Source organism: Eptatretus burgeri, chromosome 4 (assembly GCF_056783735.1).
Source record: "Eptatretus burgeri isolate ZD-2024b chromosome 4, Ebu_testis_v1, whole genome shotgun sequence".
Classification (NCBI taxonomy): domain Eukaryota; kingdom Metazoa; phylum Chordata; class Myxini; order Myxiniformes; family Myxinidae; genus Eptatretus; species Eptatretus burgeri.
In genome coordinates this window covers 33212422-33239383 of record NC_140964.1, presented here as the reverse complement: position 1 = coordinate 33239383, position 26962 = coordinate 33212422, and the positions used below count along the sequence as shown (strand labels likewise).

Below are 26962 nucleotides of genomic sequence, written 5' to 3'. Positions count from 1 at the left end.
GAAACAACGATTTATCTATATTTTTCTGAAATTGAAATGAAAGTAATTGAGAAGGCACTTTCTTCCACATTAAGTGTACTTGTGTCATTATATGTATAATTTGTACATTTTCTGTCAATGTAAGTCTGATTTTGAATTAAAAAAAAAGAAATTTTGATTTTTTTTTTTCCTTAAAATTGAGATAGCTTGAGATAGAGATAGAGATAAAAACTTGACCTGATTGAGCGAAATTAGATACATTTCTGAATTCAGCATGCAAAAAACATATAAGAACCGTTGAGAAAACCTAGACCACTGAAAAAAATATTTCAAATGCAGCCCAGTGTTATCTGTAAAAACAAAGAAAACAATAATTAGTTATGCCAAGATTGCTTCCGACTAGAAAGATTTCAAATGTGTCAGATATAAATCCCCCCGCCCTGTATAACAGCTTCAGTATCTCAAAGGACTGCACAAAAAAATGGTTGAAGAAGAAAAAAAAACAACAAACGTTTTCAACGTAGAAAGTTATGTAAGTTGTTGAATCAAATTTTGATGCAGAAAGCTCTCGGCAATTTAGTGTGTTCGTAAGTAGACGTAAATAAGGCCTGATCACCATATATTTTGGCCTCGTTTTTGCTGTTGTGAGGAGGTAGAGATTCTCTCATTTGGTGGGTCCACAAGTCACAGGCTTTGTTTTGTTGTTCTCAGTCGACAGACAGAAAGGCCTGACTAACTTCAAGGATTTGAACACACCGTGTGAACATGTCGTTCAATAAGTGACGTTCGTGTTTGATTCTGTTATTGAGAAAGGTGGTGTTTTGAAGTTGCGTTTTGTCATCACATCTGTTACTGTTGCTATCGATTCTGTGCATTTTGTCTGCAAAACTTTGCTAACGTTTGTCGATGTCAGTGAGTGAAGGAATTTTCACCTGTGAATTATAGTAAAATGAAACAAAGTTGGAATAAAAAATTTAAAACACTGTAAATGTATATCATTCGAAAAGTAGATACCATTAATCCCTTCGTGTTACAGCCTTTTTTTGGCTGCTGGTCACATCATTGGTTAGGGGCACAGCTATTCCGCTGATGCAGTGCCCCTATTACCAGTACACTGATGCTCATTTCGCTAACCCCGGAAGGACGACGGGCTGAGTCAATCCCCTGGTTTTAATTCAGCAGCCAATGGGGCTCGAACTCAGGACCCTAGGATCCCAAGCCACCACCCTAACCTCTAAGTCAATTCCAGGCTTGTTTATCATTAATGAGGAATTGGATTTCAAAAAGACTGCAGAAGGTGCCAAAAAGGCAGAGTTGGACTTTCCTCCAGGGGTGAAGGTTGCTATCAGAGGACAGGAAAGCCTCAATGAGCTGGGATTGATATCCAGAAATCACAACAAGCCAAAGACACTATTGTTGGAAAACTTTGCATTTTGGGCATGGAAAATGCAGTACAGTCCTGAAATTTAAACACACACACACACACACACACACACACACACACACACACACACACACACACACACACACACACACACACACACACACACACACACACACACACACACTATGGCAGTCTTAAGATGACATTATAGTGGATGAGTATATGCATTGTTCAGCAATTGTCCTGTTTGCCATCAAACTGTATAATCCTATTTGGTGTGCTCCTTGTGTACACAAACATGCCAAATGAAGTGAAGAATGCTGTTGGTGGCCTCTCGTACAAAGGAATTCAAAAGACATCAATCACTTTAGTTTTGAAATGTTAAATTTTAGAATGAGGTGGGACAAGGCATTACGATCTGATACATCATGGTGGGAATTATGTCTGCAATCAACAGCGTATGGCATCATATATGTTAAGGCCAAGCTTTAAAATTTTCATTTTGAGTTGTTCTGAGGTTAAGAAAGCCTTGGGTGTGTCCAACAAGATGGTGGAGAGATAGGGCCTCTCTCCAGCTGTCTCGTCTATGTTTGATTATCGACTCAACTGTAAACTGTCAGATTGGTGCTTCACAGGCAGGGGGTTGAATCACGAAAGGCACGGTCCCTCGGATGGACGTTGAGCTCGCTGACTGAACTGCGAGCATTGTTTGGTGGTTAAACCTCCTGCGATCGTTAAAGCGGTCTTTCGCAGTGAGCCAGTGAGTTATCACTAGCACCCCTCAAATTCCAAAAACCTACTCTGACTATTCCTGGGAAGGCAATGGCAAACCACCCAGTGTAATCCTTGCCATGACACTGCTTTGCCAGCACGGAACCTCCTTGGGAGAGGGAGGATGGATAGGATGCGCATACAGTTCATATGGCCGCTAAACTACGAGTAAATGAAAGTCTCTTCAAATAAGACTCGCTCTTCGTGATGCAACCCACGAGAAGTGAAGTAATTAAGGTTGAGTTCACGAAGGACATGAAATAGAAGAATTTCTGACTTTCCCCCGTGTCTACATTCCATGCAATTAAGCTTCAGCCTTCCTCATTGGGTGAACCGCAACCGTGCACATCGAATTTGTGACTTTTAAAGGTGTGCTTTTTGAAAAAAATTTTTTTAAAACTTTTAAAAAAAAACTTTAAAAAAGAATTTTTTTTTTTAAATACCTTTTTTAAAGGTATTTCATTTCTTTCACTTTATTCACACTAAAGGAATGTGCTCATCCCAAGTTGTCCGGCTAATCGAGGTTTCGGTGTATTTCCAGAGTCGTGTGTTTTTATTATATGTATGTACACATAATGCATACTAACCACTGACATTTAAAAGTTTGTTCTTGTGTTGTTGTTTTCCTTAAATTAGTCCATGAAATATTGAATGTTACGCAAAATGAATAAGAAAGAAGTGTCGACGAATAGCAAAGTGTAGGTCAGCAGCGATGCAGTCACGCATGCTTATTCAAAAACCATTTTCTCAGTAGTTTTATGTTTCCTTGAGATTGCGAAGATCTGTTACCTATTGTGTGTGCTTTCTTTTTTTGTTTTGTTTGGCTTCACCTTGTTTTATGGAAGTAGGGGGGTTTGGGGGGCGGGCGGGGTGTTCCTACCTTGTAACTCATTCACTCATTTCGTATGTAGCATGTGACTGCTCGTTGCATCATTGCTGTGAGTGCTACCGATGCAATTCCCCCTGTAGGTTAGGGCAGGATTTTGTAATTTGTTAATGGTGCCGGCGATGGCTCGCCTACTTTTCAAGGAGGACACCATGGGATCTTGAACATCCACCATCGAATGCTGACGGACAGGACGCCCGTTTAACGTCCATCTGAGGAGCGGCATACACATTGGTGAATCGCCTTGCCTGTGAAACATCAGGATGGCAGTTTACAGCTGGTTTGGAATTCAAACCCAGGATGGACAGCTTAGAGGTGAGCATGAGTACCTCAAGGCCATCCTGTCAGCCGATAACCTGCAGCTGAGGAATGCAGAGATAGAAACCAAGAGATGCATTCAAATATATTTAAGATATGTCCAAAAATGTTAGCTCCATTATAAACCATCCAGATTTATGAGGCAGGTCTCGGGTATTCAGACAGGGACACACTCTATGGTAAAGGAAGTTTAAATCTCCTTCATTGACGTTGAATTAATTTAATTAATTCGAACTTTGAACCAATCACAGTTGATGTGATTTACTGCTGTTGGCATGGTATTCATGATAAGATTTGGATTATTTCTTGTTTTGATTTCTTGTTCATTGGTGTCTGCGTAATTGTTAATCCTGTTAATACATTTGTAAGGGTTAAATGATGACCCCTGGTCTATTCTTCTTTTCTTCTGTTCCAAACGCTCAGACCATCTCGACCCAGGTACCAGCACATGTACGTGGGTGATTTGAGCGGTGAATCAAACACCTGTTGCCATTGCCTGTCAGTTACCACAAGAGCACCTGACAATAATTATCCATTATCAACACATATTTCTACATATTAAATGAACCAGCTTCGATTTATAGTGGAGCGAAAGTATGTATGTATAATCACCTACTCCTCCGAGAGGATTTCACCGAGGAGGTGAAAACTTTTTCCGGGTTCCCCCACCCCCCACCCCGAGCACCACTCCCCCTCCACAATACCTACCAACATGCCACACACCTCTACCATCACACATTAACCATCACCCCCGCAATACCCACAACCACCCCGCACCACCCCTCCCTCCACTGGTGCAGGACCTCGACACAGCACCACATAACGAATATGACATGAACACAGACACAAATGGCGTCCCAGGAAAATATGAAACGGGACGATCCCATTACCATCTAAGACACTTGGTCAGCAAGCGACGGTGAGACAAAACATTCATCGCCAATTTTGTCCGCATTGTCCGAGTATGCCTGGACAGTGTTGGCTGTCGGGCGATGATTGGTATTCCTGCTCGAGTAATGTATAAATAAAACCGATTTATCAATTAATACAAAATCCCTCCCTTATAAACCGTCATTTACACAGAAAAACAAAACCCACCAATCTGTAGTGAACATGTGACCAGCGTTTTCATCTCCACCAACATTTCCTCTGCCTTCCTCTGAATCTCTCGCACAGGGCTCGAAACGACAAAGCTCCACAATTCCTCCGAAAGTGTTCCCATCACTAATTCTGTTCCCAATAGTTTCTTCAAAATCCCACTGATCAGTTTCAACATACTGAGAAACTTCAGAATTGCTGATGATGGTGGAATCGGGATCGGAAGCCGAGCTCGACCTGCACTGATTCTCTATGTAAAGCCGCCATTTGGATATGTCTGGTGTTGGCGTAATGGTTTGGGTGGCGGCTTTGGATCCCAGGGTCCTGAGTTCAAATCCCGCTCAGCTGTTTAATTAATACCAGGTGGGGTTAACTCGGCCTGTCATCCTTCCGAAGTTGGCAAAATGAGTGCCACCTTGCTGGAATACTGTCGGAGTGGCGACCCGTCCAGGATTGTGCCCAATAGGCAAGGAGACTGCTTCGGCAGGACCAACGCTCTGCACAGATTGTGGTCCCAATCTCCTCCTCTTCCTCCATTTGGATCAGTGTGGCTTCAAGATGTGACGTCACCAGGGAAATCGAAAATCGACACTCTTGGGCTTTTTTCGAAACTTTGATTGGCAAAAAAAAATTAAAAAAAATTGTTTTTCCTTTCAATTTAACCGTGATTAATGATTTTCATTGGTTTTCAGAAAAAAAATAATTGTGTTTGGGTTCTCCTTTTAAATTGGCAATTTACTATCTCACAACCACATTGTTATTTCTCTGACACAGCTATTGGCTCTCCTTTATGTGTATTGTTCCCTGTAGTTTTCACACATACGCCACCCCAATGCAATTTTATTTTATATATATATATATATATATATATATATATATATATATATATATATATATATATATATATATATATATATATATATATATATATATATATATATATATATATGAAGACCACAAGGGGAAAACCAGAGATGTCAGGATAAGTCAATTTTGAAGAAACTGAAAACAAAGTTTCAAGACTTTGGTGGACTGTTTAATAACTGTCATATAGATTTCTTTTCCAGTAAAAGGAAGAGTGATCATTGGCCGATCAAATTAAGCATGTAGCATTTGCCAAGTTTCTGTGTTATTTAATTCAAGAGCAAAGAACGAATCAATGTTGCAAACTGACATCACTGGTTATTCCCTTGTATAATAATTGCCATGCAATTTTAACCCAGGATGTGTAGCAAATTCATGCTTGTTGGTTATTAGCATACATTACATGACTTTGGTGATCACAGATTATTTTTTTCAATATTAAACGGTCATTGTTTTTTTGTTTGATTGGTGTTCAATGTCATACTCAAGGGTATTTCGCTTATATGACGACGGATTCTCCATTTCTTACTCCGTACTACTTAATATGATGGAAAACCGGGAGGAAACCAAGGATAAACCATCCCCGCGATAGTCAAAGTCACCTCATGTGACTCCCTCATATACCTAAGCAGGTTGATTGGGCGGTGGGTACATCGAATGAGGATGGGTACTCAGACGCACGAACCATTAAGCCACGGCTTGGTTCCCATAAAGTCACAATAAAGGTTTGACCAGGCTTGAATCACGATATGCACCAACTACGGAGCCCATGATATAACCAAATAGGCTATTGTAGTGCTTAGAGTTTATGCTGTGAAAGTTTTACAACCTTTCATTTTTTAGTTTCTCAACTCTGAATATGATGGTGGAACAGTTAACATGAATGAAAGGGAGATAACCAGGAGTAAAGTACTGACAACTCTGGGTTTCTACTTGTTCAGCTTTGACAACACTTGTTTTTTCATTGCACGACAACTTTATACCATATAAATTATGTGACACCCCTGGTTATTTGTTAAAGTAATATTGTGAGAGGAAACCTTATGTTGCCAACTATTGGCAGGTGCAATAACCCTGAAATTTATAAAAAGTGACATCTCTGGTTTTCCCCTTATGGTCTTTATATATATCGAGGTCAACACTGACAACGGAAGACACAATAGAGAGAGTAAGAAATGTGTGTGTACATATATGTGTGTATATATATATATATATATATATATATATATATATATATATATATATATATATATATATATATATATATATATGTTATGTACACACACATAGATAGATGATCAAGGAAGAACCAAACAGATCAACAGTAAACCTAATAAGAACAAGGGATATGGAATAATGAAGAGAGTGTCAGTATGGATAGAGGAAACCACAGCTGAGCAGGAGGGAAGAGTCGGCAAGACTTGGTGGGTAGGGGGGGGTTTGTAGAAATGAGGGTTTGATGTTGCTGTAATCAAATGAACAATTAACCATGGTGGTGAAGCCTGGTGTTGGCTTGCCGGTTAAGGTGATTGGCTTAAGATCTTCAGGTCTTGAATTTCAGCCCCATCGTGCCATTCGATGACGCCAAGTGAGTTGACTCGCCGTCCTGTCATCATTCAGTGGTTGGCAAAATGAGTTCGAGCTTTCTGGAAACAGGGCACTGTATCAGTGTCACAGCCATGCTCCCAGTAATGATGCAACAAGCAGTCATCGGCTGCATACAAAATGATGATTATTAGTAGATCGGGGGCATCGCTGGGTACTGGCCCATGCACCATGTGCCCCAAATGTTTTTTGCTCTGCCCCAAATTAATTTTATCCCCTTGAGTGCAATGTGCCACCTTGTAATGATTACCCAATTTTTCCGCACTGTGCCACCATGCTCAATGTTTTATTGGGGGTGGGGGGATGAGGTGCGGAGGGGGTTAGATGTTAGCAACAGGGGGTGTGGAGGGGGTTATCTGAAGTTAGATGGTGCCCGTGTCCTAAATATTTTTGGAAGCTGGCAACGCCTCTGCAGTCGTTTACCTTATTTTGACCCCAAAAAAATCCCATTATCCGTGTAATTTGTCTCACGACACTGCAGTGTATTCCAAGGATTAATGCCACAGCACGTTTTAATACCACCATGCCGCCCGTTTGTTAAAGCTGACCTTTTCTTCACACTCTGCTGAACCTGTTCTGGTTGTTTTTCCACATTATTACTGAATGCACAGAGATTTTGTTTTGCATACTCCGAATACCAAGCAATGCTCAAATTTTCGATTCTTTCTTCTTTGGCTTTTTTGCTTCAAATGTTTATGGTTCTTGAATTTCACACCTGTAAATGCATTGCCATGTCATCTGGAGAGTATAACCAACATATTAGATACTGTAAGGTTTCCAAGCCCACGCATAAGTCTTTAGATGGTCACTCCAGGTGAGATTACAGAGAACTCTCTTGCTGTCAGTGCGACAAGACTGTGAGGGGGGCTCTTTGCACGGTCGGGTGGCAGCGGGTAGAAATATGTTTGGAATTTATTTGGTTGTTTGGTGTCATTCTTTTAATCTTTGTTCTTTATCGAGTAAACATTTCTTTCTAAAAATGAAAATTCTCCGTGTGTTTGTGTGCGCGTGTTTCACCAGGCATTGAATTGCAGTCTTGTGGAAGGTAAGTGATGATGTGTCAAATATGTCAGGGTCAAAGGGTGTTGTGTTTTTTTTTTTGTTTTTTTTTTTGATTAACACACATTAGGGTTTTGTCCTACTGGTTCAGCTCCAAAGGTAGATGGAGGTTATGTTTTCACTCCTGTTTGTCTCTGTTTGTCTGTCTATCTATCCGTTTGTCTGAGCAGGACATCTCAAAGTTATGCACGGATTCAGACGAAAATTGGTGGACAGGTTGGGTGTGTGACGAGGATGAATTGATTAGATTTTGGTGAAGATCCAGATTCCAGATTATTATTATTTTTAGTTTTTTTCACTGATTCTTCACCATTGAGAGATAAGGCCAAAAATGATGTCCATTATAGTGGGTAAAATATGATAAAACTCGTTAGATGAGTTGGTTTGGTGACAAGAACAAGACTGTTAGATTTTGGTTCAGGTCCAGATTCAGATCCAGCCTGTCGGTGAGATACAAGCGTAAACTGTTCAGCCTGGCGGAGGCCGTTCTAGTCAACGTTATCCATTAAGCATCCGAGGAGTCTGTTTGGGCCAATAGAGAATGCAGGTTTCCAGTGGCGATCGGCCTCGGTTCATTGTTTCGGAAAGGAACATCTTATTTTTTGGGTTAAGCCACCCTGGGCGGGGCTTTGCTGGTTGCTGTCATCACATCGAGTGTATGAATGAGAAGACAAATGCCAAGTGAGTAATGGGAGAGGCCCAAGTTTTGGAACTTGCGTAAGCGTTGGCACTACCGCGTGTCACAATGCTGTTTTAAGAAGTAACATCATTGCGAACCCTTTTCTTTTTACATCGAATGCAAATGCAGTTCCTTTAACCTTCGACGGAAAAAACAAAACAAAAAACAAATGCGGTTACTTCGGATCCTGAGATGTATTTGCTGAGCCCAATCAAAAAAAACAAGAAAGCAATCGATATATAATTGCAGTTATTTTTCCCTGCATAATTTTTAAGCATTCATAATTGTTTAGCATTGTTCAAATTGTGTCATGAGTTATAAAATATTTCCTCTCGTCGTGTCACGGTGGACCCCCGTTTCCCCCAGTTCAATGCAACGTAGTTCGGTAAGAAGCCTCTGTTCAAACCATGGACCGTGTCGGTAACTTTGTGTGTAATAGTCATTCGGTTTTCTTTGCAGAACATTTTTCAAAATAAATTTACTTGGTGTTGCGTCACGACCAAAACAACATTTGATGCGTATTATTGATTGCATCGTATTTCACCACTAAAGGCGATGCTTTTTTTTTCAAAGAAGGATACACTGAGTTACATTTCGCCACGCGGTATCAAATCGATCATCAATAGCCTGTTGTTGTAGATTGGGTGGTTGATGTAGCAGTCCAATTCAGGGGGTATGGAGATTGCAACATAATGAGAAATCTCACTTCCTGACAGCTGTGGTGAAGATTGCGAAACGTGGAACCCGCCTCGTCCGCACCATTTGCCATGGCTGAGAGGAAGTTGTTTTGGCTCCAACAGCGCAATAGTTTTGTGACTATGATGATGCCGATTAAAAAGGGCCACCCATTTTTCAGATAAACTATTTGTTGCACATGAACTGAAAGGACCTCTGCCACTTGTGTGAGCTTAATGTGAGCGATAGAAACTGGCTGTGTTTATTTTGGAAGATTGAAGTGCGATGCGATTGTAATCGCTGCAATGGGAGGAATTTCATTTCATTTCATTTCATTTCAGGTCGGTTCAGTTCAGTGGGTTTAGCACGTACAAGAGTGCCTGCAACTGAGGATGTTGGGCAGGATTAGAGTCTGAAAGCCACCGTGCAGACTGGATCACTGAACTTCAATGTGAGCCCTCTGAAGGTACTTGCAGGAGGAGCTTGTACATGCATCACGTGCAAGACGGACATTGACCGGCAGTGTACTTTTACATGAACTGCAAGCACGTTGGTAAAAGATGGACAACCGCCTCATCGTATATTGTATTTGAACCTGGGTTCTTTGCATACCAAGTCATTGATTCTGATGGTAATACGAACGTGTCGACTGATTGCTTCTCGGATGATGGAAATGGGATCAGTTGGACTGACTTCTCTTCAAGAGCCGTTCCAACCCTCTCTGTGGCAAGACAGTCGGTCGGAGGAAGATCCGGTTGCAACCTCTTAGTCCAAGAGCATTAGGGTTTAACCTGGACATTTTTGGTAACAAGCTGATTTTTTCAGGAAAGGTCCAGGAATGTGTGTGAAATAACAAACTAAAAGTCCTCATGAATCCTCCTTGAGCGTTTTCCGCAATCCAAAATGGCGCCAAAGATGGTTGCAATTTCCTGTTTTTCTCATGACCCTGTGACTAAGTTACCTCAATATGCACTTTAAATCTCTAAATATATTATGACTTGAGAAATAAGGAACTCATTCAGATACTTTGAAGTACAAAGGAAACAATAAAACCGCTGAAGTTCTTTCTGAAATTCAAATGGTGCTCAAAATGTCCGCCACTTATCAACACACTGCTGTTTTAGCCTGTTTCAAGAGGCAAAGACATTCAAAACAAGATCATGCGAGAGATTCAAACCTCAAAAGTTTCAGATGAATCTTTACCTTACGCATGCACACACCTAGTTGCATCAGTCATTGTCTTCATCGTCGGATGCTGTATCTTCAATGTTGATGTCCTCTGAAGTTGGGGTAATATCATCGTCGGCATCTATAAGAGTTGGTGCTGTATTGTTGCAATTGAGACCACTGCATTTACTGCACATTGAGGTACAAAAGAGCCCAAGTTTCTTGCAGCTACATGTCATGCTTCTGCAACCATCTGGTTTACACCCACATGCCACCATGTTCAGCAAAGTGTCGGGTGCAACAGCAATGTCTGTTTCTACCGGGGTAAGAGTCCCGTCCTGAAATCGCCAGCCCCATTCTGTTGGAGATAAGGAGTTACCCATCCATTCCTGGACGGTAAGATAGGCGCGATATGAATGTTGCTTTGCTGCAGCACTAGTTGGAGGTAGACTTTCTAGCTGAAAGGATGAACTCTGGGAACTGCGACCGATTGCCCGTTTGTATGCGATGTGACGGTAGTCATCAAGAGATTCAAAACTGCTGGCTCCATAAAGCTTAAGAATGAAGCCTTCCCCAGCTTTTTCCACCTCGTCATGGGTGCTTCCACTGTTTGTGAAGGTATCCAGCAAGTCGTATTCCCGCTTCTTGTGCACCATGTTGAAAGCTTTACGCTTGCCCTGACGATAGATCGCAGAGACCGTGTCACATCCCGTCACAGCATGAAGAAACATCAAGTGATTTCTTGTGTCCCCTATGGCATGCTGAATCTCATGAATGTTGAAGACCGTGACAGGATTACTGCGGCATAGCATGTACACATCTGTGGAAGAGGTTGCCCGAGCAACTAGCATTACCAGTAAGTCTGTGTCCGTACCAACGACAGCAACTGGCACATGTTCTGGCTCTGCCAGTGCTAGTGCTGTGGAGACAATCAGGGTGTCGGCGTCTGCTTCTGCCTGGACTTTTGGAAGAACTCAAGAGGTCTTATTGGTACTTGCGTGCTTCAGCATCTCTTAAGATGTATTCTAATGAGTTCCTCATACTTCAAAACATATATGTAGACATTTAAAGTGTGTTTTGGGGAAACCTGCTTGCAAAGTTATGAGAAAAACAGAAGAGGCGGCCATTTTGGACGCCATCTTGGATTGCGGAAAACGCTCAAGGATGATTTATGAGGACTTTTAGTATGTTATTCTCGACATATTCCTGGACCTATCCTGAAAAAATCAGCTTGTTACCAAAAATGTCCAGGTTAGGGCCTATTTTGACCTAATGCTCTTGGACTATCTGTTGCAGTCTGCAATGTGAAGGAAGCGGGAGAAACGTCACAACGGTAAGGAACATCAAGAGCGATCCGTTTAATCCGTCACTCCAGCCACGAACCACTCCTCCCCCCTCCGTGTGATGGCAAATCATCCCTTGGGACATTACAACAAACACATTGCAGTTGGAGGCTGTCCAGGGCTCGGTGACAATCCTGAAAAGAGCTCTCGGAACAAAACTCTGAGAACAACACAATTTGGACCATGAATCACGATCCTTCACCGAAACGAAGGTGGATACTTTGAGTCCTGAGAGGTCTCCGTTCCACCTTCTGAAACCCGAATTATGGAGAGAACAATTGATGACAGACACACACACACACACACACACACACACACACACACACACACACACACACACACACTGGTGGCGAGGGGGGGCAGTGTGCATTGCCCACCTCCCTCTCATCGGGGACTGGTGGGACCGAAGACCGTACCAAATAACATCTGAGATGGGAGCAGAGATCGTGACAAGGGTGGCAGCTTAGGGACAGCGGACCACGTATGTGGTTCCTGGTGTCGTGCTGATCGACATGCATTTGGAACACGGGCTGACCATGCAGCCTCGAGGGCTTTATTTGGAGTTGAGGACCACACTGAATATAACGGCTTCAGTGAGGCAGAGTCGTTTGGGACGCGGCTTTGCTGTGCAGCTTGGTGCACTTTGTCCCTCCCACTGAGGATGACTCCCTTTTGCTGACTCCCTCCCGCCATGGACAGATTGGACTGAGCTTCAGTGGGATCGTGTGTGTAGATTGCAACCAGTGGCAGCCATGCGTCATGTCCAGGCAAGCAGGGATGTTCCCAGGTGGGATCGGCGTATCTGGCATACCCCGGAGGTCACACAGGAGAGTGTGCGGATCTACATTGTTGCCACTTCGGGGATGGAGGGGAAACAGAGCATGGCTAAGGATACTGCTTGGTCCATGAGTCGTGGTTCCTTGCTGTGGTAAAGATGGATGCTTCAGGACCAGGAAAGGCTCCATTCAGTCATGGAGATTTGCAAGTGGAGATGACTGGTGGCGGTGCACGTACACATCACACACCACACACACAAATCGTGATTTACACATAAACATGCAAGATTGTGATTGTGCACATATTATACAGAGTAGCAAATACAACCTGTCACCTCGCTGATGGGGATATTAAGGGTAGGGGGAGGGGGGGAGAAGGAGGGAGGGGTTGAGGCTATGAAAGTTTACCACTAACAGCCTGGGTTGAGGCTATGATCTCGGTACCTGTGCACCCGATAGCATGACGTGCCACCAATACATTTCAGTGGGGAGCGGGGGGGGGGGGGGATGCTCCAGGGTGCGGTACCTGACAGTGTGCGCATTGTCTCTGGCCCAAGCCACACGTGTGGAGACTGTGCTCGTGAAGGAGGAGCTTGAGCGGAGAAAGGGCGCAGTCCAGTGGGCTGGATCAGGTAAGCGGGTGAGGTGGACGTGGTATGGGCGGAGACGATGAGGCGGAGTCGAGGGGCAGGAAACACAGACTTACTGGGCAAGAGGGACTGCCCCGACCTTTATCGGGCCCGCAGCTCGGGTGGAGGGGCCATGCCAAATCCAAACATCATCACACGAATCAGGCACTCCGATTGGCCCCGACCCCTCATGTGGCCCGCCAGCTTGGGCCGGAAACCTCCTCACTTCGTTTCCGGCAAGGCCATCCCAAACAGCGGCAATATTGTGCTCCAAACCCACGAGATGACATGAATCACCCACACCGAAATTGGCACACGAACCATCCTGCAAAAACCGCCGGGCGACCGGTCGAGGGTCCCGCATGCCCACTCGGGGGTTCAACCAGCGTCGATCAACTCTCTTGCTCCGCACGCACCAACGTGGCCCGCACTGTACATTCCCGGGCTCGATCACAGCCTCGTTGGCCGCAGATACGAGAACGCGTTCACCATCCGTGGAGAATCCACCGCTGCCAGCGAGGACCGAAGGTACACCGCCATGGATAAATCCGTGCACGTTTCACGAGCGGCGGACGTGTCTGCTTTCGAGCACATTCCATACAGTGCGTGCGGTTCCGCCATTACGCACGTGGCCAGCGCTCGCGTTCACACGACTCCGCTGGCGTGTGCGGGGCGAACACCAACATGTCGGGTATTGAGGTTAAAAAGGATCAAGCCGCTTCTACCCGCACACTCGTATCCCGCCCAACATGGCGTGGAGTCGGCTTTATCGGCCTCTGTACGTGTTTCGTGCAGCGTGGGCGTCGTGCTGGCCGTGCTTCCCGTGCCGTGAAAAACACCATTCGTGCAGCTTCTGAAGAGGTATTTACTTGCATGTCTTTCTCATGCGAATCGGCAATTCTCCCGAGACCATCGAAAGCTCGAGCCGACAGTCCAGCACCAACCATCACACCACATGACGCGCTGCGGTTTCCCCACCGCGGCGCCGCACGCGCTCTCCTCCAAGGCGCACGTGGCTCATTTACCTCAGGAATAATCAGCATAGAAGAAGAAAAATGATTGAAGCAACCCCAACTATTAGATCATCGCAACGCACTCCCTCCCTTGTTGTCCCGCTAAAGGTCCAGTCACACCTTGACGTTTTAGCCAGCTTATGCCGATTTTTGGAAAATTTGTGTAAAACGCTGGTACACGTCGAATACGTTATGGGTACGTTTTGATGACATTGAGAGCACGCTGAAAAACACTGCCATACGTCGTAGTACGCTGGCTTTAAACGTTGAACGTTTCCTCGAATTTTTTCATGCTTGAAATTTTACGACGTATGCCGGCGTATGACTCACACGTTCTGCTACGCTGGCCACAAGTTGTAGGCACGTTATGCAATCGTTGACACACGTTGAAACACGTTACTTGTAAGTTACTCATAAGTCGAAACACGTCGAGGTAATGTTTAGCGTACCCGAAACTTATTTCTAACCAATGAGTAACGTTTTGTAAGCACGCCACATGAACGTTGTTCACACTTTGCAACACATTACTTGAAAGTAATACTACTACTACCACCAACATCGACATCAGTAAATTCTCTCGAACTACTATTACTACTACTAATAACATCGACATCACTAAATTCTCTCGAACTACTACTACTACTACTACTACTACTACCAACATCAACATCACTAAATTCTCTCGAACTACTACTACTACTACTACTACTACTACTACTACTGCCACTGCTTCTGACATTGAAATCTACTTAACATGGAGTCTGGAACACTGACGGGTTCCTCTTGTGAAGCCCATTTGTATATACCAATTCCCCTAAACACTGCCAATACGCCATTATACAGTCGCTGTAAGTTAGAAACACGTTCAGTAAGTTCTGTGGTCGTGCGAAAGACGTCAATCAAATTCGTCTACATACGCCAATGTGCGTTTGAGATACATTACATATAGGTTCAAAGCACGCTACTAATAGGTTCAAAGCACGTTACTCGTAGGTTAAAAATTAAGTTTCAGGTATGCTAAACATTACCTCGACGCGTTTCGACTTATGAGTAACTTACAAGTAACGTGTGGCCGACGTGTGTAAAAGATTGCGGAGCGTGCCGAGAACTTATGCCAGCGTATGCGGAACTTGTGAGCCATACGTCGAGTACGTCGTAAAATTTTCAGCATGCTTGAAATTTCACGACGTACTAGACGTACCACGTAATTTGCCAGCGTACTTCATTGTTTTTCATCGTGCTCCTAACGTATACACAACTTCCCCATACCGTATTCGACGTGTCCCAGCGTTTTAGACACATTTTTCATAGGTCGGCATACGCTGGCTAAATCGTCAAGGTGTGACTGCGATGTTGACACTTCCAATTTTCAGGCGGTTATGATTTAAATCTGCGTGTGGCAGGTTTTTAACAGAGAACGCCACGAGTTCGTCGGCGATACGTGCAGCGCGCTATGACTAAGTTAAACTATCGTTGGGCATAGGTTGTGAACGCCGACAACAGGCTAAGAATTCGTTGGTATAAGTTATCTATAACGCAACGAAACGTTCTGTGCCCGTTACTAATACGTTATGCATACGACCAACACGTTATGAATACGACCAAACTTAAAAAAAAAACCTCAAAACCTCAAAACTTCAGCGTACGCCAACGTTTTACGTGCATTTTTATACGTTGCCATTCCTGGCTAAAACGTCAAGGTGTGACTGGGCCTTAAACAAAAGGAAGGGGACTATCTACACGTATAATAATGGAATAACTGTCTTGAGACACCTGTCTGTTGTCTCCATGCAGTTCCGAGAACCGCAACAATGGCGTAATAATAATATTAATGATAATCTTTACATAAAAGGAGCCAAGTATCTCCGTCACGCTTTATTTTATTGTCAAGGGTTCCTGCTGTCTTCCAATAATAAAACAGGCACCGTTGGGTAATCTTCGACTTTACTTAGAAAAAAAAAAATTCCTGTTTCCGTTTGTTTCATTCGCCACTTTCCGAAGAGGAAGAAAGCGCATATGGTGTCCCGAGGTGGTGTATTTTACCCCAAAAATTCAGGGAATAATCAAATGATCGTTTCGTTTGATGTTTTGCCAATCTCAAGCTTGTGGAGTCCAACATGCTGTCTTTTCATTGAACCCATCAGCGAAGCAACAGGAGGCACGCCGAGTCGTATGACCATGCCACCATCCACGACGTCACTTAAAGAAGAAACAGGACATCAAGCATTTCGTCTTTGGAGAACATTTTTTTTTCCATTCAAACTGGTGCATCGACAAAAATGATAATAGCATAATAATAACAATGTTAAAGTTATTACAAAGTATCAACTTGTATCCTCCCTCCCGTTGTACATTAAATCCTGCGGAGAGGCTATCGCCGAGAAACAACATGCCCTTCTCTTCCTGATAGGCAAATCCAACCAGAGGGAATCTCAGGTCATTCCCCAAAGCCAGTAATGTGTGTCCACTCGCAGAAAAGCCAGAAAACAACATGTGTACAACCTCAAGATTTAACTTTCAAACTTTGTGCCAGATATAAAGAAGGTGCAAAAAAGAATCCCTCCAATTACAGGTCTATCAGCTAGCTCACTTCCAATCATCAACAAGTCATGGAATCCATCATTGCAGTTGACATCAAATCCTTCCTTTTCTGCAACAGCCTATGTCAGATCATCAATTCGGATTCAGACCAGGTCACTCTACCTTGGACATGCTACTTCTGCTCTCCAAACAAGAAATGGATGTCGGACATGAGATTGGGGTCATCTCTCCAAACATTTGTCAAGCGTTCGACACAGTCTGGCACCTGCCTTGCTCTCAATACTCTCTACCTATGGCATCCAAGGCCAACTCCACAGATTGCCTACTGACTTCCTCTACTTTCGTATCCAAAATGTGACTCTCAATGAGGTCCTCTCATCTCCTCTCCCTGTCAAGGCTGGAGTGCCCCCATCCTATTCCTAAACGTCACCGATATACTCTATCTGAGTCTTTGGAAAATCCCCTTTATCTCTTTTCTGATGACTCCACTCTTTGCTGCAATATCCATCATCCTTCAGATCGGCAGGCAACAGCCTCTTCCCTCTCTGCAGACCTTAATATAATCACCATCTGATCAAACACTTGGAACTTGTCTTCAATCCTGACAAATCGCACACACTCACTGTGCTTTTCCGAAAGGATCTCTGGTGAGCCCTTCCATCTACTTTTTTTTTTTTTTAAACAATCCTCTTGAAGAAGTTCAGTCGAACTTTTGGACCTAGCTCACTATCAGCCATGATCTTTCTTGGGAAAACTATACTTCTCGGTTGGCCTCCAAAGGCAGACCGGCATCCACCATCATGCAAAGTCCTTCCTTTGCACACCTGAACTGGTGTCCACCTACAATACCTTTATGCACAGCCTGGTGGAGAAATGCTCTTGCCTCTGGGCTGGCATCCCTTGCTCAGGTTGATGCCGTGGAAACCAAGGCCTTCAAGATCACTGGAATCACCCCTGTTGAAGCTGAGTCTCTGGGCCGATCGCTTTTACATCACAGAAAAGTCGGTGGTCTCTCTGTCTTCTACTACCAACTTCTAAAACACATATCATCCTCCATACAAAACTATGATCCAAAACTATATTTTCCACCCTCATTAACCCCCACTCCAAACCCACCTTTTTCCACTTTTCCAGTTTTTCCCTTTCTGACAGTTTGCGGCTGTGTTGATCTTGTTCATGTCCTGTGTCCTCCCTTAGCCCTCGTGGGGGAGCAGGAACACAGAATGGATCAGGATGTAATAGAACAAAAGGAACAGTAGTAAGAGAGAAGGGAGGGATACACCAAGGACAGCGTTCAGAGACAAACTAGATGGAGACTTCGAGAAATAAGTGATGTGGGAAAGAATTAGGGCTAGGAGGTGGATACCCGGTGAACAATATGGATATAGCTGCAAATTCTCAATCACAGAAGTGGAAGGAAAAACTGGAAACGAGGAAAGAGGTGTGCTTGGTGTGGGTTAATGGGGGTGGAAAAGATGATGGTTGTAAATGGGGGATGACCTTCGATGGTGGTGAACAGCCGTCTTGAAGCCCTGGAGGGAAGAATGACATTGAAGAGGCTGTGGAAGTTTGTTCCACAGGTGGGGAAAAACAGGAATGAACTGGAGAGTTCATAGAACACCTTACTCCACGCAGTCTTGATAAAAAGGACAAGGGAAGGGTCTTTTGATCTCTTGCTTTGCATCTCCAAGTATGATCTACATCGGCTTCATTTGTGACCATTGAATCACAGGCATGATGGCAATCATACGAAGCTGATGGGCAAAACGGAATAGTCCAGAGATGATCCTTCTGCCGACTCCACCCACGGAGCATGCGACAAATTTGATTGGCCGAGACGGTGTACAATTTTGGCTAATTACTGCTAATCTGAAAACAAGGAAGTTTGTGTTCTGCAGTTTTCACGTATACAATTTAATGAAATAAACTATTTAAAGACTCACCTATTCGGAGGTTTACCACTGTTGATTCACCGTCTTTTACGCCACCTTATTTAACACATTATGTTAGTTATTTGTGCCCATTGTTTGTGTCCTTTATGTCATCCCCAAAAACAGAAAGTTTCCTGTTTGGAATGATTTTTCCATTTTGTTTGACTGCCAGCTAGGTAGACAGATTGAAGCAATCACTTTACTTCTCTCTGTGCATTCGTGCTCTGGATGAGATTCAGAACGATTTGCCAAATTCAGAGCAGAAGTACTGCCAAACTTCCTGGTTCGTGTTCCAATTTGTGTTCCACAGTGTCCAAAATATAACTTTCAATTGAAATTAAGTGAAGTAGTTCCTCAATCATAGAAATCGACTGGTAGACAGTTATACAGAGTAAACCAATTGTTTTACCCCGCTTTGCGCGCCGCACGTGGGGTAATGGGTGGAGGTGAGCAGTGATTCTGGATTTTGGGAGTTTTTCACCAGAAAGGAATTGCTGGCAGATTGCAGAAACCTGGGGAGGCCCGCGGGGCACCGGGTATGAAACGGGCAGAGAGTGCAAGACGAGAAAGGAGGTGGTGGAAGACGGAGCAACCACCGACCTGTCTATGATGTAAAAATGATATTCCCAGAGACTCGGCTTCATTCTTGTTTCTACCATGACGGCTAATTTGAACACATGTAAAACTATGTGGGACTTTTTCCTTGCACAGTAATATGAGCAAAAACCACATTGCTTATCTAGTCCTTCAGCCTTGTATTCTGAGCACTGACTCAACGAGTTTTTACCTAGCATCCCAGGTATGTGACAGTAGATAGGCTTTTCTTGTCTTCTGTACCTTTTCTTCTTGGTTACCTCCGCCACCGAAGGTGAAGGAGGTTATGTTTTCACCCCTTTCTGGCTGTTTGTCTCTTTGTCTGTGTACAGGATGTCTCAAAAAGTTCTGGACGGATCGGCATAAAATTTTGTGGACGGGTTCGGTGTGTGACAACGACGATGTGATTAGATTTTGGTGAAGATCCAGATCCAGATCCAGATTCGACCACTACAATTTTTTAAGTGATTCTTCACCATTGAGAGATAGGGCTAAAATGATATATAGCACGATATCTAAAAAAAATTGGGGACAGATTCGGATGATACTTGGTGGACAGATTGGGTATGTCGCAAGGACAAATTGATTCGATTTTGGTGAAGATCCGGGTCTGGATCCGACTACTAGAATTTATTAAGTGACTCTTCACCATTGAGAGATGGGACCAAAAACGATATAGTACTGTGTCGCGTGATATATTTCAAAAATGTAATGGGCCCAATCAATATGTTCTAGTGGATCAGGAATTGAGCTCTCCCGAGTGCCCTTCGAGTTTTTGTCAATGTTTTGGAAGTTATGCGATGAGACCTGTAAAAATGGGGGAAAAATTTTAGTCTTGAATTTATCAATATTGTACAGTAATTGTGATGAGTGACTAATTCTTTCTGTGCTTCCTCTTCACACCACAATGTCAAACGTATCCCCCTCCCCCTGGCCCCACCCCACAACCTACAGGTCATTTGCCATTTTGGAGTAAACAGAAATTCACTCCATCGGAGCCGTTGAAGGTCTCGGTGTCAGTGTTTATCCAGAAAGACCAGTTTGGAAAGTTGCAATCTATGCTGAACATCAGCTGGCATGTCAGCCCCGATGGTGAGATTTGCACAACATAAAATACTTTCCAATCGACATTTGACTAGAATACATTTGAAATGGTATTTTAAATCAAAGTGCAATGAGATTGTTATTTTAAAAGGGTGTTGATACAATTCAAGGGATGATACATTAATTAGCACCATGCTACTGGACTACAGGCCTGAGGGCTGTCCATTTTCGTTCATCTCCACTTTTTTTGGTTCGCGGGCACCAGCAGTGACCACTATTTTCGTTGTGTCTGTGTGTCTGTGTGTCTGTGTGTCTGTGTGTCTGTGTGTCTGTCTGTCTGTCTGTCTGTTTGTGACTCTCTCCTGAGCATAGCTCCGGGACGTCTGATGCGATCTTGTTGAAACTTGAACACAAGCTAGATATCATGGTCTAGTTGTTTATTTGTATGAGGGGCGTCCCACGACCCTTGTGGGCGGAGCCACGCCCACTTCAACTTTTTATTTATTTTTAATTTTTTTTTCTCGATTTTTTTTTTCTCGCAATTTCATTTCCTAGAAGCTGTGCGTAATGTCCATAAGTACAACATATAAAAAAATCCGATTTGATTTGGTCAATTTTGACGGAAGAGATGGGTTTTTACGGTTGGGCTTCCTCAAAAGCTTCCACTAACTCAATTGTACCTATCATGGCATTGTTCAATCATGCCCGCGAACCATCATCGCCTCCCGGCTAGTTTTTATCCCCCCCCGCCACATGGCAGAAGGGGGATATTGTTGTCAGCCGGGTCGTCCGTCCGGCTGTCCGTCCGTCCGTCCAGCTATCCGTGCGTCAACATTTATAGCTGTGAGTGCGATAACTCATAAACTGTTCGCCATATTGATTTTAAATTTGGGTCACACATGTACCACCTGAAAAGGAAGGACCCTATTGATTTTGGGCGTGGCCGGATCCAAGATGGCCGGCTGGGGTGGCCATCTTGAAAAAAGTTTTTTTATGATAAATGGAAAACCGCTTATCTGATTTCAATTATTTTTCGATGCCGGGGGATTCCCCATCTCTGATGGTATATTTTCCTTTGTCAAGGACGGATGACAGGGACTTCTGAATGTCATTAGATGCGATGACTCCACTTGATATGTTAACAAGCTGTTCGTCTGGATGATCAGTGGTCCTGAACGGATGTGTCATGTCTAAAACATGATCAATCGGCTGTTGTACATGGTGTTCATCACGTTTTGGACTTGCTGGACATGTTTGTTCATGTCTGATATTTTCTTTCTGGATGGCCCCACTCCTTGACAGTCTGACAATTGCATATTCACCAAAGCTTTGATGGGTGATTGTCCAACGAAGCAGTGCTGATTCCTTTCTTGTTAGGCCAACATTCCACCCACTGCTCTTTGTGTCACGCATGACCGTCGCCTCGACGCATATGTCGCTCCATACACTATTGAAGGTGCCTGTTGCTCATCGTACTGCAAACATGCCATCTTCAAAAGTTTCCTTTTATATCAGCCGACAGGTCAGTCACGTCCAATAGATAGATGGGAATCAACCTTGAATAATTTGTCCGATCAGGAGCAAACAAATATGGAGTCATCTCTAGAACTAGAGATAGACGCAGACCTGTGTGAGGTTGCCAGGTGTGTTTGCAATGCTCCTTCCTGCCTTTTAAAAAAATCTTTCCAGATGGACTTCAAGACAATCTCGGCATGTAATTACCCACAAAAGGACTCCTCTATTTTTTTCCTCTGCCAATGCCTCCAATTGGTTTACCCTCATTAAGATGTACCAAAAGATGGATCACTATAGTCTGATGGTAAGCCAGCTTAACCAAAATGTGAGGGCATATCTAAAACTTTCACATTGGAGTTGCGTGATTGGCTGGAATTTTCAGAAAAATTGCAGAATGCTTTGGAAGCTCTTTTTTTACGCGAGAACACCAGATTAATGAAATGCCTCAAAGTAAGTTTTAACTTACTTGATGGAGCAATTGTTTTCTGTCACACAAAACGGGCAAATGAAACCCTTCGTGATTCACAGTTTAATAATTATTAAACTTCAATAGCCTTCCAGAAAAGTAATTTCTTCAATATAATCGCATATTTCTTCAGTTGACACTTCTCAAACAAAATGAATCCTCTGCATCAATCGTTATGTTGTCAGGGTATTGCTCCCACCCCACCATTCATCCTCCTCCTCCCTCCCCCAACGATTGACAGGTAGTGTGAAGTACTTGCAGGGTGCCAAGCTCATTGCCCTCATGATTCAAGGGAATCATGAGCAACGCGCACTCTGTCAATATGACGCTGATGTACAAGCATCAAACCCAATGGAACTGGTAAGTTTATATCATTGCATTTATCAGCACCGCCATTGTTATGTTTGTTTATTTTTATTGGGAAAGGTTACCCGAGCATGATGTGTTGAGAAATATTTTATTATATATATATATATATATATATATATATATATATATATATATATATATATATATATATATATATATATATATATATATATATATATATATATATACTCCAAGGGTACTTTCCTGATGCACCCAATGTTGCGGGGCATGCACCTTTCCCCTCTACATTTGAGCATTGACAATTTGCCATGTACACGGTTCCTAAATGTGTTGTGGATTTTGACTGCCGCCACTATATGCACAATCAGGAACCAGAAACCAAGTCGAATTGTCAACCAATTACAACTTACAACCAGACTCAGTAGCGCAATGGATAAGGGCGTCCTCTCTGAGTCTAGATAGGCAGATCGAGCCCAGGCCGAGTCATACCAAAGACTTTTAAAATGGTACGTTCTTTGGTTGATAGTTAACACTTAAAAGAATAGAGCACAGACAAACAAACAGAGTTTGCCAATACCAGTGCAGCCTTTGGTGGGACTCATGGCTTCCTCCTGCATTGAAGTTTCTTGAAGGGGAACTTTTTTTTTTTTTTGTATGCATAGTCTCGGCTCCTGGAAGAGCCAGTACTCTACATGCATCAGGACATAATGGATAAAAATAGGATGCAAAACACCCATACATGGAGAAGGAAACTCCAAGGAGGAAAAAATGAAAAAAATTAGGAGGTATTTGGGTGGGGGTTAACGAGGATGGAAAAGATCATGGTTTTGGATTGTGGACTATATGAGATGGTGATGAACAGCTGTCTTGAAGACCTGGAGGGAAGAATGAGATTTAAGAGGAACAAATGAGTGGAGGCAAACATTGATCATGGATTTAGGTAGTTGTACCAGAAGATGGTCGATGGTGGACTGTGTAAGTCCTGCAGAAACACTGAGGGAGGGGGAGGGGGGGACAAAGCACAGAAATGGCAGGGGTGCAAGACCAGAAAGGTGGTGGAAGAAGACAAAGTCCACCGACCTATCTACTGGTGAAGTGAAAAGCCCATAGACTTCAGAGTGGGAGAGTCCAATAAACTTGAACACCTTGGTTTCCACAGCGTCAAGCTGAGCAAGATGTGAGGCATGGGAGCCAGTCCAGAGGGGAGAGTAGTACTTCATGAAGGCCTTGTCGGTGGATAGGAGTTCATGTGAGCCAAGGAAGGACTTTTATGACTCAACAAAAGAAAGGTCATGGCTGATGGTGAGACCCAGGAGATTGAATGACTGAACCTCCTCAAGAGGATTGTTCAGAGAGTATATAAGGGGGGTGTTTTCAGAGAGAGTGAGAGAGTGAAATTTGTCAGGATTGGAAGACATATTCCAAGTGTTTGACCAGCTAGTGATTTTTTTTTTTTTCAAGGTCTGAATAGAGGGTTGAGACTGCAGCCTGCCTGTCTGAAGGACAAGGGATGTCACAGCAGAGGGTGCATTCATCAGCAAATGGATAAAGAGGATTTTCTAGAGTCAGAGAGATCATTGATGAAGATCAGGAACAGGACTAGGCCCAGAACACTGCCGTGGGGTACTCCATCCTTGACAGGGAGAGTTGATGGAAGGATTCTGTTGATTGCCACACATTAGCAACGAGAATAGAGGAAGGCAGGATACCAAACTGTTTCAAAAGCATGAGATATGTCCAGAGAGATTGCCCTGAACTCATGTCTGACATTGAGGGCCTCCATCCATTGTCGGGTGAGTACAAGCAGCATGTCCAAGGTGGATTGACCCGGTCTGAAACCAAACTCGTGATCTGAGATGAGGTTGTTGGGGAAAAGGAAGGATTTTACATACAATGGCGATGATGGATTCCATGACCTTGCTGATGATTGGAAGTAAGCTGATAGGTCTGTAGTTGAGTGCATCAGTTTTCGTGCCTGTTTTATCCCCCGCCGCGTGGCGGAAGGGGGATATTGTTATGTAGTGCAGTGATGTCATATTTCCAAGTACATGAAAGATGACCTTGCACAAATGACTGGGTGAAAATGGCAGAGAGGGGATGTGCAAGACCAGCAGAGCAGGTTTTTCGGATGCGTGAACTGATGCCGTCCAGTGATGGGGTTATATATTATTATATTAAAAATTTGGCACGTTTAAGAAGGAGATAGAGAAGAAGCAGAAGGCGAAGAATAACTACGAGACTGCTGCACAATGGACTGCAGCATCCGCTTTGAGTCTGGGAGGTCAGCCTTTCAAACCCGGCCGAGTCATACCAAAGACTTTAAAAATGGTACATGCTGCTTCCTTGCTTGATGCTTAGCATTCAAAAAGGATAGAATATTGCCAAACAACCATAGGTTGGCAACTACAGCACATGCTTGATGGGCCTATTAGCCTCCTTCTGCATTGAAGTTCATTGTAAAATTACCGGTATTATCATAACTCCAGGATGGCCCCGATGAGTTATTTCCACCCGATGAGTTATTATGGTAGGTACGCACATTTGTCTCTAAGCTGTCGAGCCCGGGTTCAAATACATTGAGATCCCAGTGCTCCACTTGCAGGATGATTCATCAATGTGTGCACCATCCCTCAGATGGACGTTAAATGAGCGTCCTGTCTGCCGGCATCTGGTGATGGACGTTAGAGATCGTACAGAGTCTTTGACGAAGAGTAATTGGCACCCTGGCCAAATTCCAAATTGCTGCCGTAACCGAAAAATGTCATTGCATCAGCGGCACAGCTGTGCCCTCAGCCAACGAAGCTACTCCGCAGCCTTGTGCTTCATACAAAAAAAGAAGACACCATGCTTTCCCTCTCCCCCCTCCTTTTCATGAAATTTATTCCATTGATATATTGAAATAACAGGTATTACTGTTTTTCAATCGACGCAAACCAACCGATCATGAACGCAAGTGACGAGAGATAACAGACAAGACGATGTTATTTACCAGAAGCAGTAGCAGGCATATCAACCACCCTGTGCATTTGATGTTGTTTATTTTCCAATGAGCCTTCATGTGTTTAACTGCATCAACTTATGAACAATACATGTAGTTTTGTGTGTTTCCTTTTGTAGCCCACGTTTCACTTTTTGGATTTTAAGGGAAAACCAGGAGAAAGCTACTTCATTTACTTGTATCACCTGCCACATAGTTGGTGGGATGACTTTTATGCGGGCTCTGCATTCACGATGCCAGGTAAGGTGGGGATTTTAACCATGCACATACAGACTTGACTTTATTTTCTGCACTGTTTTTGTTTTGGGGGAGGGGGATGGGAACTTTTAATGTGGGCATAAAGTACCAAATATGTGGGACAAAAATCGACCACTGTATGCCAACTTGCAGGTGTCATGAGTTATATAGGTGCTGTTAAAAAAAACAAAAATTGGAAAATTATTGGAAAAAAAATTCCCCCAACTTGTCTGTGCTTCAAGTCAATGGTAAACACCATCAACCGCCATTGGTCATTGGGTAATGGTACAAGAGGTGGAGGTCAGATGCATGGGCATTCATGAGACTGAGAAGTCTTTCAACAGTTTGCCATTGATGTACGCAGGTTGTCTTGGATCGAACAAATTGTACACAAACCCCAAGAAACATGCTCAAAATGATCTTGTGCTACCAACTCGACGCGTTCACCACAAATAACCGACCTTACGACGTCGGGAGCATATTCGCTGTCATTGATAATTATTTATTGCCCGCTGTTGTCCTTGGTGTGATGCTCAACCTAGCATTGAAATCCTCCCTAAGACGATTGTTTTTTTTTCATCCAGGTTGTAAGGATCCCCAGATGAAAGGTGTTGACATTTGTGTCAATATGAGTGAGTACTTTTTAAATTTCACATTCCATCTGTCTTTACGTTTTAACAGATTCTTTTTTTTTTGTAGTTCTTACGTACTTTTATAAAAATGTTTCATTCCAATTTACTGCGAATTGAAAAGTGCACTAAAAATTATTCATTTATTTATTTTGGGGGAGGGGGTGTGGGTATTGTACTATCATTCTCGATGTGGATGTCAGGCCTTCACACTACGGTGTATGGGGCATCGTGTGTCGTGTATATTGGGGAATTGTCAAGGAAAAATTTAGCTTGGCATTTGTATCAGGGGGCTGTGTTCAGTTTTTGAGGTGAGCTTTAAATAGCCAATAGCATGAGTGAAGTTGTTACCAGAAATACTTTTCTGAAGAATCTTTAGACCATGTGCCAGCTTCTGTTAAAGTCTCAGAAAACAATACGATTGACATTTT

General features: G+C 43.4%; 1 protein-coding gene across 2 annotated transcripts in view; it reads left to right on the top strand.

Annotated features, from left to right (window-relative positions):
• LOC147027763 (interleukin-17 receptor A-like) overlaps window positions 1–26962 on the top strand; it is a 72827-nt gene that overhangs the window by 16924 nt on the left and 28941 nt on the right. The window contains exons 2-7 of one of the 2 annotated variants that reach the window (XM_085877348.1): window positions 3164–3335; window positions 7926–7950; window positions 20267–20404; window positions 22579–22697; window positions 25785–25905; window positions 26487–26534. In XM_085877348.1, the coding sequence (XP_085733474.1) occupies window positions 3321–3335; window positions 7926–7950; window positions 20267–20404; window positions 22579–22697; window positions 25785–25905; window positions 26487–26534 (466 nt within the window). In that variant the 5' untranslated portion in view covers window positions 3164–3320. The remainder of the gene's footprint in view (window positions 1–3163; window positions 3336–7925; window positions 7951–20266; window positions 20405–22578; window positions 22698–25784; window positions 25906–26486; window positions 26535–26962) is intronic. The other variant, XM_085877347.1, reaches the window with a different exon arrangement.